Here is a 14,782-nt window from a genome sequence, read left to right as displayed (position 1 = left end):
AGGGTGGCTGGAGTTTGAGCCCCAGTGATGTACTGGACCGTTCGCACTATCCTCTGTAGTGCCTTGCGGTCCGAGGCCAAGCAGCTGCCATACCAGACAGTGATGCAACCAGTCAGGATGCTCTCAGTGGTGCTGCTTTAGAACTTTTTGAGAATCTGAGGACCCATGCCAAATCTTTTCAGTCTCCTGAAAATACTGAACTGTATTTGGCATGGGTCCTCAGATCCTCAAAAATGTGACATTGCCAAAGCAAGTGAAATGGATAAACAAAAGTGAAATAAACAATAAAAAGTCAACAGTAAATATTACACTCACACAAGTTCCAAAAGAATAAAGACATTTCAAGTGTCATAGTATTGTATATACTGTATACAGTGTTGTAACGATGTACAAATAGTTAAAGTTAAAAAAAATAATAATAATAATAAACATAAATATGGGTTATATTTACAATGGGGTTTGTTCTTCAATGCTTGCCCTTTTCTTGTGGTAAAGGGTCACAAATCTTGCTGCTGTGATTGCACACTGTGATATTTTACCCAATTGATTTGGGAATTTATCAAAAAAAATATATACTTTGTGGGTCTGGGTAATCTGAGGGAAATATGTGTCTCTAATATGGTCATACATCTGGCAGGTTAGGAAGTGCAGCTCAGTGTCCAACACATTTTGTGGGCAGTGTGCACATAGCCTGTCTTCTCTTGAGAGCCAGGTCTGCCTACGGCGAACTTTCTCAATAGCAAGGCTATGCCTCTCTCTCTCTCTCTCTCTCTCTGTGTTTCTCTCTCTCTCCCTCTCTCTCTCTGTTTCTCTCTCTCTCTGTGCCCCCAGGCCTAGTTCATGTCGGTAGGTAAATGTTGAAGCATCCCTGGTTAACAGTGGTGTCATCATTAACAGAAGGGGGGTTATACATGCATAAAATTAGTGTGTAGCACGCACAGAGACAGGAATAACAGCACTCAGAGAGAGAGAGAGAGAGACTGACAGAGAGAGAGAGAGAGAGAGAGAGAGAGAGAGAGAGAGAGAGAGAGAGAGAGAGAAAGAGGGACTGACAGAGAGAGAGAGAGAGAGACCATGTTCATGTTAGAAGACTCCATCTCCCTGGAGTGGTCTCATACGTGCTGAGAATACTATGAACACAGAACATCTGCATAGTTCATGCATACACACATTCACAGGACATACACACATACACATGTGCACCCACACATGCCAGTATTCTGTGCACATACCTGGGTTCACACACAGATGAATCATCATCAGAGGCATGTGTCCAACTTGTGTCTTCTCTGGATAACTGTCTCCTTCCCACATTGCAGTAGAGTAGAATAGAAACATAGCATATGTCAGAACTACATGGTGTAAATTAAGACCAAGCATGGTTGATTAGATCATTATCATCACTGATTTAGAATAGAGTAATTTGAGCTTTTGATGTGAAATCATTTAGACCTTCTGTGATGACCTAGACTGTTATTGTAGCAGTTCAAAGCAGAGTGCTCTTATGTCACAGCTACCTCTGGTGGTGTTAAAAATAAACTACAGCTTACTTGAAGAAGAATAGTAGAATAAATATGGTGGCATAGCATGTGGACCTATATGTCTCTCTATGTCCTGTTGCAGGATCCTGGATTTCCGCCGTGTCCCTCCTGTAGCCGGTAGACTATTGAATATGACTAAAGAGATCAAGGACGTGACCAGAGACAAGAAGCTGTGGAGAACCTTCTTCATCTCACCAGGTACTGAACCAGACATGCTACACTCATCTGTTCTCTGTGTCCTATAGGACAGTAGTATGAGGTTCAAACACAATTGTCTTGAGCAATGAAACTGTGAGTGAGTCAAGTGAGTCAAATTCAATGAAACTGACAAGGGAAGCTTATACAGCTTTATTCACATCAGGGGGATTTAGAGAAACAATGTAGCTTTGATCATGTTATGGGAATTTAGGAAAACAAGGTAGCTTTATTCATGTCAGGGGAATTTAGGAAAACAAGGTAGCTTTATTCAACTTAGGGGAATTTAGCAAAACAAGGTAGCTTTATTCAAGTCAGGGGAATTTAGCGAAACAAGGTAGCTTTATTCATGTCAGGGGGATTTAGGAAAACAAGGTCGTTTTATTCATGTCAGGGGAATTTGGGAAAACAAGGTAGCTTTATTCAAGTTATGGGAATTTAGCAAAACAAGGTAGCTTTATTCATGTCAGAGGAATTTAGGAAAACAAGGTAGCTTTATTGAAGTTAGGGGAATTTAGCAAAACAATGTAGCTTTCTTTATTCACATCAGGGGGGTTGAGTTCAGGGCTCTGTGCAGGCCAGTCAAGTTCTTCCACACTAATTTCTAAAAACCATTTCTGTATGGACCAAGCTTTGTGCACGCGGACAGTGTTATGCTGAAACAGTAAAGGGCCTTCCACAAAATGTTGCCACAATGTTGGAAGCGCAGAATCGTCTAGAATGTCATTGTATGCTGTAGCTTTAAGGAGCCTAGCCTAGCCCGAACCATGGAAAACAGCCCCAGACCATTATTCCTACGCCAAACTTTACAGTTGGCACTATGCATTGGGGCAGGTAGCGTTCTCCTGGCATCCGTCAAACCCAGATGTGTCCATTGGACTGCCAGATGGTGAAGCGTGATTCATCAATCTATAGAACACGTTTCCACTGCTCCAAAGTCCAATGGCGGCGAGCTTTACACCACTCCGGCCGACGCTTGGCGGTGCGCATGGTGATCTTAGGCTTGTGTGCAGTTGGCCATGGAAACACATTTCATGAATCCCCCACTGAACAGTTATTGTGCTGACATTGCTTCCAGAGGCAGTTTGGAACTCAGTAGTGAGTGTTGCAACCAATGAGACTATTTTTTACGCGCTACCCACTTCAGCACTCGGCAGTCCATTCTGTGAACTTGCATGTCCTACCACTTTGTGGCTGAGCTGTTGTTGCTCCTAGAAGTCTCCACTTCACAATAGCAGCACTTACAGTTGACCAGAGCAGCTCTAGCAGGGCAGAAATTTGACTAACTAACTTATTGGAATGGTGGCATCCTATGAAGGTGCCACTTTGAAAGCCACTGAGCTCTTCAGTAATTCCATTCTAGTGCCAATGTTTGTCTTTGGAGATTGCATGGCTGTGAGCTCGATTTTATACAGCTGTCAGCAATGGGTGTGGCTGAAATAGCCAAATCCACAAATTTGAAGGGGTGTCCACATACTTTTAGTGTAGCTTTGTTCATGTCAGGGGAATTTAGCGAATAAGGTTTCTGCATTCATGTGAGGGGAACAAAGCAGTGGTGAAACTTAGGTTCCTTACGATATGATATATGGCTCTTTTCACACACTTTGGTGAAACTTCCATTTTTGTGTGTTGCACTTGCATTCAGTACCCACTCTGCACAGACAGATTCAATTCAATGTCTATTCCACGTTGGTTCAATGTAATTTCATTGAAATTACGTGCAACCAATGTTGTGTGTCCAGTGGGTAGCGTCTATGAATCAGATAATTATGCATAGTATTGGCGTCAAACAGAAGAACCAAGGACACAGTTTGTTCCTGAGGTATTTACAGAACAACTGGTGCTGTGAGATTAGGATATCAGGACCTGCTTAGGCAAAGGAATTGTAACAGTAGAGCAGGGATGCAGTATATGGTAAAATGAATGGCTGCGGGGTTGCCGTTATAATGAGTACATGATGCTTGGACTGCTAAGGCATAAATGTATGAAAGTGTATCATTATTTTAAATGTATGTGGTTCTGCTCTTGTCTATTAATGTTCTGTATTATGTCATGTTGTATGTTTTGTGTGGACCGCAGGAGGGGTAGCTGCTGCTTTAGCATTAGCTAATGGGGATCCTAATAAAATACAAAACATTATAATAATAAAAAACACAGTATGAACATATCAACTGTGTTAAAGGACTGTAGATGGTTCTATCGGTCACCAAATTGACAAATCAATATCACCAACTAAGCCATTCATGTCAACTATGTAATTTCTCAGCCAACAACATCTGTTTCTACGGAGAGTGTTCGTACTACTGCTCTACGGAGCATGCTCTGTGCGGTAAGCCAGACCAGATCGAGGGTTCTCTGGCTGCCTTCCTCCCAGACCTGGCCCTGGCAAAACGCAAGACCTGGAGAAACCCCTGGAGACGATCCTACAACAAACGCAAGAAAGCAGAGTAAGGCACCAATACAAGGATGACATAAAATAGCAAATAGAGTGGTGCATTTATATACAGGCTTATACACCCGTGTAGAGTTTGAAGAGTTAAGATGTTGAACAGTTTTATTTTAAGGTTGTTCACTCGATAGGTATATGTACATACTGTATATGATCATTACTCTGCTGTGTGTGTGTGTGTGTGTGTGTGTGTGTGTAGGTGGGAGGTAGACCCTGACTACTGTGAAGAGGTTAAACAGACCCCTCCCTACGACAGCGGCACCCGTCTATTGGACATCATGGACATGACCATCTTTGACTTCCTCATGGGTGAGGCCACACCTCTTAATACATACTTCACAGGAGGCTGCTGCGGGGCGGACGGCTCATAATAATGACCAGACAGGCGCAAATGGAATGGCATCAAACATCTGGAAACCATGTGTTTAATGTATCTGATACCATTCCACTGATTCCACCAGTCATTACCACGAGCCTGTTCTTCCCAATTATGGTGCACCAACCTCCTGTGACTTACATCAGTGGAGGCTCCTCAGAGGAGGAAGGGGAGAACCATCCTCAGTGAAAACCTTTTTTTACCCTCTTCTTAGGGCTGCAATCTTGTTAACGGGATCGATATGACAACAGCCAGTGAAAGTGCAGGGCGCCAAATTCAAAACGACAGAAATCTTATAATTAAAATTCCTCAAACATACATGTATCTTATACCATTTTAAAGGTCATCTTGTTGTTAATCCAACAACAATTAGTTTTTCTGCATCATTTTTGGACAAAAAGTTTCAGATTTTTGCAATGTTACGAAGATGGAAAAAAGCTGCTCTTGAAATATTTTTGATATGTTCTTGAAAAGAGAGATCGGGGTCCAGAGAAAGGCAGATGTCCTTCACAGTTTTATTTGAGATGATTGTACACCCATTGACATTCATTGTCAGATCCGACAGCAGATCTCTTTGTTTCTTTGGACCTAGAACTAGCTTCTCTGTTTTGTCCGAGTTTAAAAGGCAAACATTTGCTTTCCACTTCCTTATGTCTGAAAAGACAGGCTTCCAGGGTAGCCAATTTTGGGGTTTCACCATGTTTCATCGAAATGTACAACTGCGTGTCGTCTTCACAACTGTGAAAGTTGACATTGTGTTTCCGAAAGACATCACCAAGAGGTAGCATATATAGTAAAAACAATAGTAGTCCTAGAACGGAACCTTGAGAAACCCCGAAACGTACTATTTATTTGTCAGAGGACAAACCATCCACAAAGACAAACTGATATCTTTCCGACAGATAACATCTAAACAAGGCTAGAACTTGTCCACGTAGATCAATTAGGGTTTCCAATCGCAATGCACTATATTAGCCCACACAGCGACAAGGATACACTTTCATCCTAGTTTTGGGACCTCATATTGAATCTTATAGGGATGCATAATGATATATAGAACAACCTTACAATTATCTACTTTGGCATCATGAACCCTCTAACACAATACATTCATTTGACTTGGTGAAAATCTGTTTTTGGACCTAACTCGCTTACCACTTTTTCCATGTGGTTTCTTGGTTCACAGACTCCATGAAATGATGACCTCTTCATAATTATGTGGTCAAATTATTAATTTTGTGTATGGTTTTCTAGAAACAAGGGTGGCTCAACTTACCCCTTTGGCTGAACTTACCGCACTCTCCCCTACAACTACAACATGGCTCCCTTTCTAAAATGACATCTCTCCTTAGGCAACATGGATCGTCATCACTATGAGACATTTGAGAAGTTTGGCAACGAGAGCTTCATCATCCATCTCGACAATGGGAGAGGGTTTGGAAAGCATTCTCATGACGAGGTGTCTATTCTGGTGCCTTTAAGCCAATGTTGCAGGTTAGTGACTTTTTTCATATTTTCCATCAACGGCATGTTTGATGTATCATTGGGCATGCAGACATCAAGGGCTTACCAATTAAACTGAAACGTCAGACACCTGTATTCATCCTGAACAATGAGAAATAAGGTATTTTTTATTTTAATTTAAAAAATATATATATATATATATATATATATATATATATATATATTAAACGTCGATTTTTAATAACATAGTAAAATGAATAATTTCAAACATAAAAGACAAAAATACTTAACTTCTGACTATTTTAATACACAGATAAGCGAATTTGTCGCTATACTTTTGGTCCCCTAAAATGGAGGGACTACAGGACTTTCTCCCCGTCTTCTTTGATTCGGGTTTGGGTGTAGCTGGTCTCCTGGGTGGTGGGGGATACTGGGGGTTCAACCTGGATGAGGATGGTCTCATGAGGGGAAACTGTATCAGACAGTTCATGGGCAGCAACAGGAGGAGAGGTGGAGGATTGTAGTGTGTGGGCATGGGTGTTGATTGCCACCTACAGTCTGATATACCAAGGCTTTCAGACAATCAGCATTCAGGGCTGGAGCCACCCAGTTTATAAATAAACTTCTGGCGCTGTCACGCCCTGACCTTAGTTATCTATTTTTTCTGAATTATTTTGCTCAGGTCAGGGTGTGACGAGGGTGGGTATGTGTGTTTTTGTCCTGTCTAGGGTTTTTGTATATCTATGGGGGTTTTGTATGTCTAGGTAATGTAGGTCTATGGTGGCCTGAATTGGTTCCCAATCAGAGGCAGCTGTTTATCGTTGTCTGTGATTGGGGATCCTATTTAGGTTGGCATTTTCCATTTTGGGTTTGTGGGTTATTGTCTATGTGTAGTTGCCTGTCAGCACTTGTGTTATATAGCTTCACGGTCGTTTTGTTATTTGGTTGGTTAGTTTGTTTAGTGTTCTTCATTTTAATAAAGAAGAATGTATTCATGTCACGCTGCCCCTTGGTCTCCTCTATACAACGACCGTGACAGGCGCTAACATGCGTCCTTTGTCCTGATCGTGTCCACGTTCTAATTGTGCCCACATTTTCAGAAATGCGTCTACACATGGTCTTATCGGTCCACTGTGTCTACATTTTGAACAGATTTCCTGTATGCTAATTATTTGACAGATATTCTTTCAAAATAATACATTATTTACATTTGTTTTTTATTGAATATTTAAAACAAGCCGCTCAACAACCCGATCACATTAGTCATCTAACAGCCTCCCATGCAGAGCGACATACAGAAGCAACCAGGGTCAACGCCCTGCTCAAGGGCACGTCGACAGATCTCCTACCAGCCCTCCAAGATCCCCCCCTACAGTTCCCCAAGAGCTACCCCCCCACAGTCCCCCCCGAGAAGAAATAAATACAATAATTCCATTCCCCACCCCCAAGACCCCCAATGAACCAACAACCAACCAAATGAACAAAAGAGGAAAAAATAGAAAGACAAAGGAAAACAGAAACAACAATGCAAAAAACAAGAGACATCAAGGACAACAAAAATCATAACAGCAAGGTCAACTGAATATGTTTGAGTGCATGTATGACATTATTTCCATTTGTGTGTGTGTGTGTGTGTGTGTGTGTGTGTGTGTGTGTGTGTGTGTGTGTGTGTGTGTGTGTACACATGTGTGCATGTGTGTGTATTTGAATGAGTGTGTGTATATTGCATATGTAAAAAGACCTGCACTGCATCAGCCTCAGGAAAACCGGCATTAGCTGTAACAACACTGCCCCTCAGTGTCATTCAAACTTACTTTTTGTTATATTTTATTTTTACGTATTTTTTAAAACGTTTATCTTTGACCGCCATTCATTCAAATCAATCACATTATTTATAACGCCCTTTTTACATCAGCCGATGTCACAAAGTGCTGTACAAAAACACAGCCTAAATCCCCAAACAGCAAGCAATACAGATGTAGAAGCATTCTATCCCCCGCCCTGCAACTCCACTCCCACTTGTCTCCAATTCCACATCCCAACCCTCAGCTTCCCTCAGCCCATCCCACCTATCTCTGCTGGCCAACCTCTTCGGATTTTGATGCACCATATATCTTTCAACTGTGATGTGATATTTAACATACAATTGCAATCTATCTAATCGAATAGAATCCACAGATTGCGAGTTAAAGATAAATACTTTTACTAAGTGTATTAGTATATTAGTAATTGACAGACCCGGTTTCTCCAGATCTCCCAACGGTGCAATTTGAGATCAATGTTATGCATTTTCAGTCCAAAAACAGGCTACTTGAGGGCAATACCAAAATAAATGGTCTATTGATTATCTATCCTCACAACAAAATCTGCAGAGCTTTGATGATTGTATGCCCCAAATATTTATGATTTTGTTGGTGGCAAGAATTCTATATAATAATTTTATCTGAAGGGCATTAAATCTTGAATCTCGCGTCATTTTATATATCAACTCATACACCCTGTACCATGGAATTTGTACATGAAAAATCTCTTCTCAAATATTTTGCAATCTGTATGGTACAGCTGTCAACATCCTGGTCCTCAAATGAAACTGGTATACTTTCCTATTAATGCTATTATTATTCCTCTGCCAATTTTGATCCTTTATATTGGGGAGACAGACCAGTTCCCTACCTCCTCCCGCTCCATTTTTGGGGTAATGCTGAAATCAATTGGTTGTAATCTTGGATTGAGCAAACCTTCCCACATAATTCTAATAACTTCCTGAAAGACATAACTCTACCATTCCAATTTCCAGTATAAATACGGGTATTTTGTCAACCAGCGCATTTGAGTTCAGCCATAATATTTGTTATAATATTTGTTCTATCTTTTCAGGGGGATGAAATTGAAATTGTAGCCAGCTCTGCAATGCTTGTTTGAAAAAGACTGACACTTTTAAAAAAGTATTATTTTAAATGAATGGTTGTTATTTTTTTAGTAATCCATCTGAGAAACATTTAGGGTTCAAGTAAAACTTTTGAATAAGTGAAGCTTTTAGAGAGAGGTTTAGTGCTTTTATATTTAATCATCTCAACCCACCCAATTCATATTTGTGTATCGTTTAGCATTCCAGATAAAGTGAAATATATTTAGCTCATATGATTTTAAAAACAAATCATCGGGAGTAGGCATCGCCATAACTAAGTGAGTAAACAGAGTTAATCAGACTTATTTTTCCATAAATAGACAGGTATTTACCTCTCCATGGCTGCAGGATCTGGTCTATTTACAAGTTTTCTATTTAAATTAATTTAGATATTTTGTGTTATGAATACCAAGTATGTCTACTTCACTATCAGCCCATTGTATAGGTAAACTGCAGGGTAATGTGTTAGTTTTTTAAAAGATCCAATATGTATCATAATTGGGTTTTAGTCCAGAGAGTCCAGAAAAGTTATCTAGATCTTCAATGAGACATTGCAGGGATCTAGGTTGCAGACTTAATATAAAACTTGGGTCATCGGCAGACACCTTTGTTTTTAAGCCTTGGATTTCTAATCCTCTAATTTGATTTGATATGATTTTAATAGCTAGCATTTCGATGGCCATAACAAATAGATAGTGTGACAGAGGACACCCTTGTTTAACTCCTCTTGACAATTCAAAACTCTCTGAGAAGTAGCTGCTATTTACAACTTATACCTGGGGTTGCTATACATTACTTTTAAAGATAATCACCCAAATTGAAAAAATCCAGGCATTTATAAATGAAATCCAGTCTTACTTTATCAAAGGCCTATTCAAAATCCGGTATAAATACCAGGCCTGGCTTCTTAGATGTTTCATGATGTTCTATTATTTCTAGTAGTTGTCGTATATTATCTTCAATGTATCGTCCATGTAAAAAACCTGTCTGATCAGGATGAACAATGCCTTTTTAATTCTGAGTGCTATGCATTTCACTAGTATTTTTGCATCACAACATTGAAGTGAATGAGGCATTCAGTTTTTAAGATAGATTGGATCTTTATATTTGCCATCTGGGTCTTGTTTTAATAATAGTGAAATCAGACCTTCCTGTTGAGTACCTGACAGACTACCATTTCTATAGGAGTAGCTAACAATGGAGTTTTGCGTATATCTAAAAAGGCTTGATATACCTCTACCGGTATGCCATCAAGCCCTGGGATTTTTCCAGACTGAAAGGATTTAATAGCTTCAAAACGTTTTTGCATTGATCTTTCTGTACATTTGTTAATGTTCTATTTTTTTCTATTATTTGGATAGAATTCTTTACAGTAATCGTCATTAAGTGGGAGAGGATGAAACGGAAAAGAGAACATCTGCTTAAAATATTTAGCTTCCTCTTTTAAAATATAATTTGGAGTCATAGATGACTCCGTCTTCAGTAACGAGTTTCTGCAAATTCCTTTTGTTAGCGTTCCTGTGTTGGAGATTCAGGAATAATTTGGTGCATTTTTCTCAATATTCCATCCAGTTTGCTTTATTTTTGTAATAGATTACATTAGATCGTTCTTGAATAAGTTCCTCCAGTTCTTTTTATTTTTCCTCTAACATATTTTGTATCTCTGTACTGTAGTATCATTTTTTTGCTATCTACCTGTACTATTCGTTCATGTATTTCCCTTGTTAGTCTTGTCTCTTTAGACAGAAACTGCTTTTTTATTATTGATGAATATTGAATTGAATGACCTCTGAAGGTACATTTTAAAGGTATCCCAAACAATAAGGTGATTTGCTGAACCTATATTGTACTGGAAAAATTCAATTATGAATTATTAGGTTATAGTTAAAAAATAAATTGTCCTCCAGTAAACTTTGATTAAATTTCCAATGTCCGCATGGAAATTCTATAAGAGTTATGTGAATGCCAATTAGATGATGATCCGATTGCATTCTGTCTCCTATTGAAACTTTTTTAGAAATTAATCTCTGCTTTTTTTGTTGAGTGCTCCAAATCCTTTCTGCCTCGAATTACTAATTTTGGAAGATTTTCTTGTTAAGTCCTTTTGTTGGATTTTTGTCATAGTTGTCGAGCACCGCTCCTACTTTTCTTTGTTTGTTGTAGGCTTTCCTGAACTCTCAGAATTTACTTGAAATGGGACTGGTGAACTGCAATGCACTTAACCTGAGTTTTCACTTATCATAAGTTGATGACTTTATATGAAGTTGTAATCAAACAGCATTAATGAACTTCCTCCATTCCCTCCTGTCCTTCCAGAGTGAAGAAGTCGACACACCTGCGTCTGCAGCTGCTGGCGAAGGAGGAGTACCAGCTGAGTGGTCTGATGTCTGAGTCTCTGCTGAGGGACAAACTGACACCCATTCTCATCCAGCCACACCTGAAGGCTATGGACAGACGACTACACCACACACTCAACGTCCTGGCAGACTGCATTGAGAAGGAGGGCTATAGTAATGTTGTGGAGGATGACCTGGCAGGGGAGAGGGAGTGGGGGCACACATCACCCAGGGGGAGGTAGCTGCGAGGCCTGAACCGTTCTAGAATAAACTAGACTGGATTGGACTGGATCGCACTGGCCGGAAGTAGGGTGGATCGGACTTAACTGGACTGGATTGAACAAATGTGGACGCTATCACCATAGGCCCCTTATTGTCCACCACAGCGCTACAGACCATGAAAGTCTTGAGAGATGTTTGTCTTGTTCAGAAGAGATTTTTGAATTCAGTGAATTCCAAGACTGATATTATTCCTTCTGTTGTCACCTGAATCATGTGTGTTTATACGCATTGTTGGGACCTGTCAAAGGCCTGTAAACAACATGCCTATTGGAGGAGATCGACTCTGTCTTAATTAAGAAAAATGTTTTATTGCTAATTGTTTAATTACTTCTGTTGTTTTACGTTGTTGTCGATGTGTTTTTTTTATAAATATATTTGATTGGAGTGCCGGTTTACTGCAAATTGTGTCTTCTGCTTTTCATCTTTCAAATGCAACCTGTTCCGAGAGTATTTATTAGTTACCCCTGCCAAAAAGTGGTCACAGTTCAAAGTTTGTCAGGTAGAGGGTAGCACTAGTGCATCTACAAATAGCAATGTCCTTTGTCAATAAATTTGAACTTTTTGTTCAATGTTAGTGGAAAGGAATCTGAATCGCTTATGGATTCTGTTTGAACTGTGTCAAAACCTAACCAGGGTACAGTAGGCTGAGTCCAATTTAGGCTCTTTTGACTTTTCAAGAACTGCACCAGTCCAGTGCTGTATCACAATTCACAGACCCGTTAATCATTGGTGGGACTAAATCAAATCAAAATGTATGTTCAAATCTATGTTTATATTACAACAATTATTCAGATTATTGCTTTGTACTTTTTTTTTCTTATTTTTCTTCTGCTTGTAGATTATTTTATTGATTTGAGGATGAAGTTCAGATTTAAAAGTAGTCCTCTATTATGGTACTAAGAAGCTAAACATGACACCAAGGTTTTGTATGATGATTGTTCCTTTAGAGTGTGATGAATGTCTGATGTCCAGATGGAAATGTGGTCTACAGATATTCAGGATGTACATTTCTTAACTTTCCAATGGCAGATCTGCTTTGCTGGAGAAAACATTTCAGTTATAGCTACTGAAAGTCAATATATAGATCATTGGAGGCTGGTGGGAGGAGCTATAGGAGGACGGGCTCATTGTAATGGCTGGAATGGAATAAATGGAACAGTATCAAAAACATTAAACATATAGAACCCACATTTCTGACTCCATTCCATTTTCAGCCATTACAATGAGCCCATCCTCCTATAGCTCCTCCCACCAGCCCCCACTGCAGTAGATAAACCTAGTGCCTGTGCAATGATAGAACTACTTGAAAGTTTGGGATCATTATTAAGAGAGTAATTGCAGGAAAATATGAATTCCTGATATAAAGCTATATACATAGGTGGGGAGTTCTGTGCGTATACTCCATCCCATCCTGTTTTTATCTGTGTCTCCTTAGGTCTGTCTGGTTGATACTGTATGTATGGACGGTTTATGTGGAGGTTTGTAAAGGTGCAATTAAACAAGATGTGCATTTAAATGTGTCAGTTAACCTCATCAGTTATATATCTCAAAGTTAGAAAAATAGATCCAATAATGATTGAGACGGGGCAAAAAACTCTGACTTGACTCTGATCCTTGTAGGCACCACAGAAACAGTCAAGTCTTACAGAAAACAAATATATCTAATATCTATGTGTCCATACGTTCAGAGTACAGTGCCTCATCTGTAGCTTAATTGACACAATCAAGTGAGTTGAATACATATAAGTACAGTAATGATGTCTACTACAGCACCCCAACATCAACATGTTTACAGTCTTTTTATTTTGATAACCTTTCACTGGCCCCCGTAAAAGCCTCCGCTATGCTTTATAAACACATCCATAGGACTGAATGGAGGAAGCCCAGTCTGAGTTTACGACTCAAATAGCACCCTATTCCCTATATTGTGCACTAATTTTAACCCTATGTGCCCTGGTCAAAAGTATTGCACTGTAAAGGTAATAGGGTGCTATTTGGGATGCTGTCTGAGACAAACATCTAATAGACAGAGACCACAGGCCTAAGTAGGGTAATCAGCCTGACCGCAGGCCTAACTAGGGTAATCAGCCTGACCGCAGGCCTAACTAGGGTAATCAGCCTGACCGCAGACGGGACAGCAGAGGAATCATCGTCATGGGAATAAACCAGGAATCTGACTAAACAGGACGCCTTATCTGATCCTGCGCCCACCCTCTTTCCTCTGCACTGCTCCGATGGAGTGACCATAGAATAGAATGGACATAGTTTTGGAATCTGGTAGAGGTTCTAATTCTATGATAGTGACTCTTTGTTTGAAAATGTGGGTGGTACACCATGCCCTGGATTTGCTCCAGAAGACCGTGGTGCAGTTGATTTCACTGCATCACTAAAGAAAGGGAATTAGTGTACTGGCATGTTTAGAATAGATAATGAGTTATTGCAATTAGAATAACTGGCTAATCAATTTATTTGCAAAATAATTTTGAGGAAGACGAACCAAAGGTCACAAAAGTTGCTTTCAAACAGAGGATACACCGTGGCTCTAAATGTGAATACAATATCCTGTAGTTGATAAAGACACCTCATTGTTGCAGTTGGACTGACACCTGATTATAGTTGATATAATACACATTTGCTGGTATAGGCCTACAGTGCCTTCGGAAAGTATTCAGACCCCTTGACTTCTTCCACATTTTGTTACATTTCAGCCGTATTCTAAAATGGATTAAATAAAACATGTTCCTCATCAATCTACACATAATGCGCCATAATGACTAAGCGAAAAAAAATGTTTTTTTAGAAAATGTTGTACATTTATTACAAATAAAAACCAGAAATACCTTATTTACATACACTACCAGTCACTACCAGTACCAAGGTTTGGACACACCTACTCATTCAAGGGATTTTCTTTCTTTTTGATATTTTCTACATTGTACAATAATAGTGAAGACAACAAAACTATGAAATAACACATATGGAATCATGTAGTAACCAAATAAGTGTTCAACAAATCAAAATATATTTTACATTTGAGATTCTTCAAAGTAGCCACCCTTTGCCTTGACGACAGCTTTGCACAATTTTGACATTCTCTCAAACAGCTTCATGAGGTAGTCACCTGGAATGCATTTCAATTGACAGTGTGCCTGTCAATTGGTGTGCCTGTCAATTTCTTTCCTTCTTAATGCGTTTGAGCCAATCAGTTGTGTTGTGACAAGGTATGGGTTG

The 14,782-nt window shown here is 39.5% G+C and overlaps 1 protein-coding gene across 1 annotated transcript in view; it reads left to right on the top strand.

The window, feature by feature from the left end:
- Nucleotides 1-13,067, top strand: part of LOC112259012 (extracellular serine/threonine protein kinase FAM20C) — a 100,697-nt gene extending 87,630 nt beyond the window's left edge. Inside the window, exons 5-9 of the mRNA XM_024433760.2 lie at nucleotides 1,624-1,739; nucleotides 4,003-4,183; nucleotides 4,385-4,494; nucleotides 5,914-6,055; nucleotides 11,250-13,067. Of these exons, the coding sequence (XP_024289528.1) occupies nucleotides 1,624-1,739; nucleotides 4,003-4,183; nucleotides 4,385-4,494; nucleotides 5,914-6,055; nucleotides 11,250-11,511 (811 nt within the window). The 3' untranslated portion in view covers nucleotides 11,512-13,067. The remainder of the gene's footprint in view (nucleotides 1-1,623; nucleotides 1,740-4,002; nucleotides 4,184-4,384; nucleotides 4,495-5,913; nucleotides 6,056-11,249) is intronic.
- Nucleotides 13,068-14,782: the final 1,715 nt, after the last annotated feature.

Source organism: Oncorhynchus tshawytscha, linkage group LG27 (assembly GCF_018296145.1).
Source record: "Oncorhynchus tshawytscha isolate Ot180627B linkage group LG27, Otsh_v2.0, whole genome shotgun sequence".
NCBI classification, from domain to species: domain Eukaryota; kingdom Metazoa; phylum Chordata; class Actinopteri; order Salmoniformes; family Salmonidae; genus Oncorhynchus; species Oncorhynchus tshawytscha.
The sequence above is the reverse complement of the archived record's forward strand: the minus strand, read 5'-3'. Positions and strand labels throughout refer to the sequence as shown.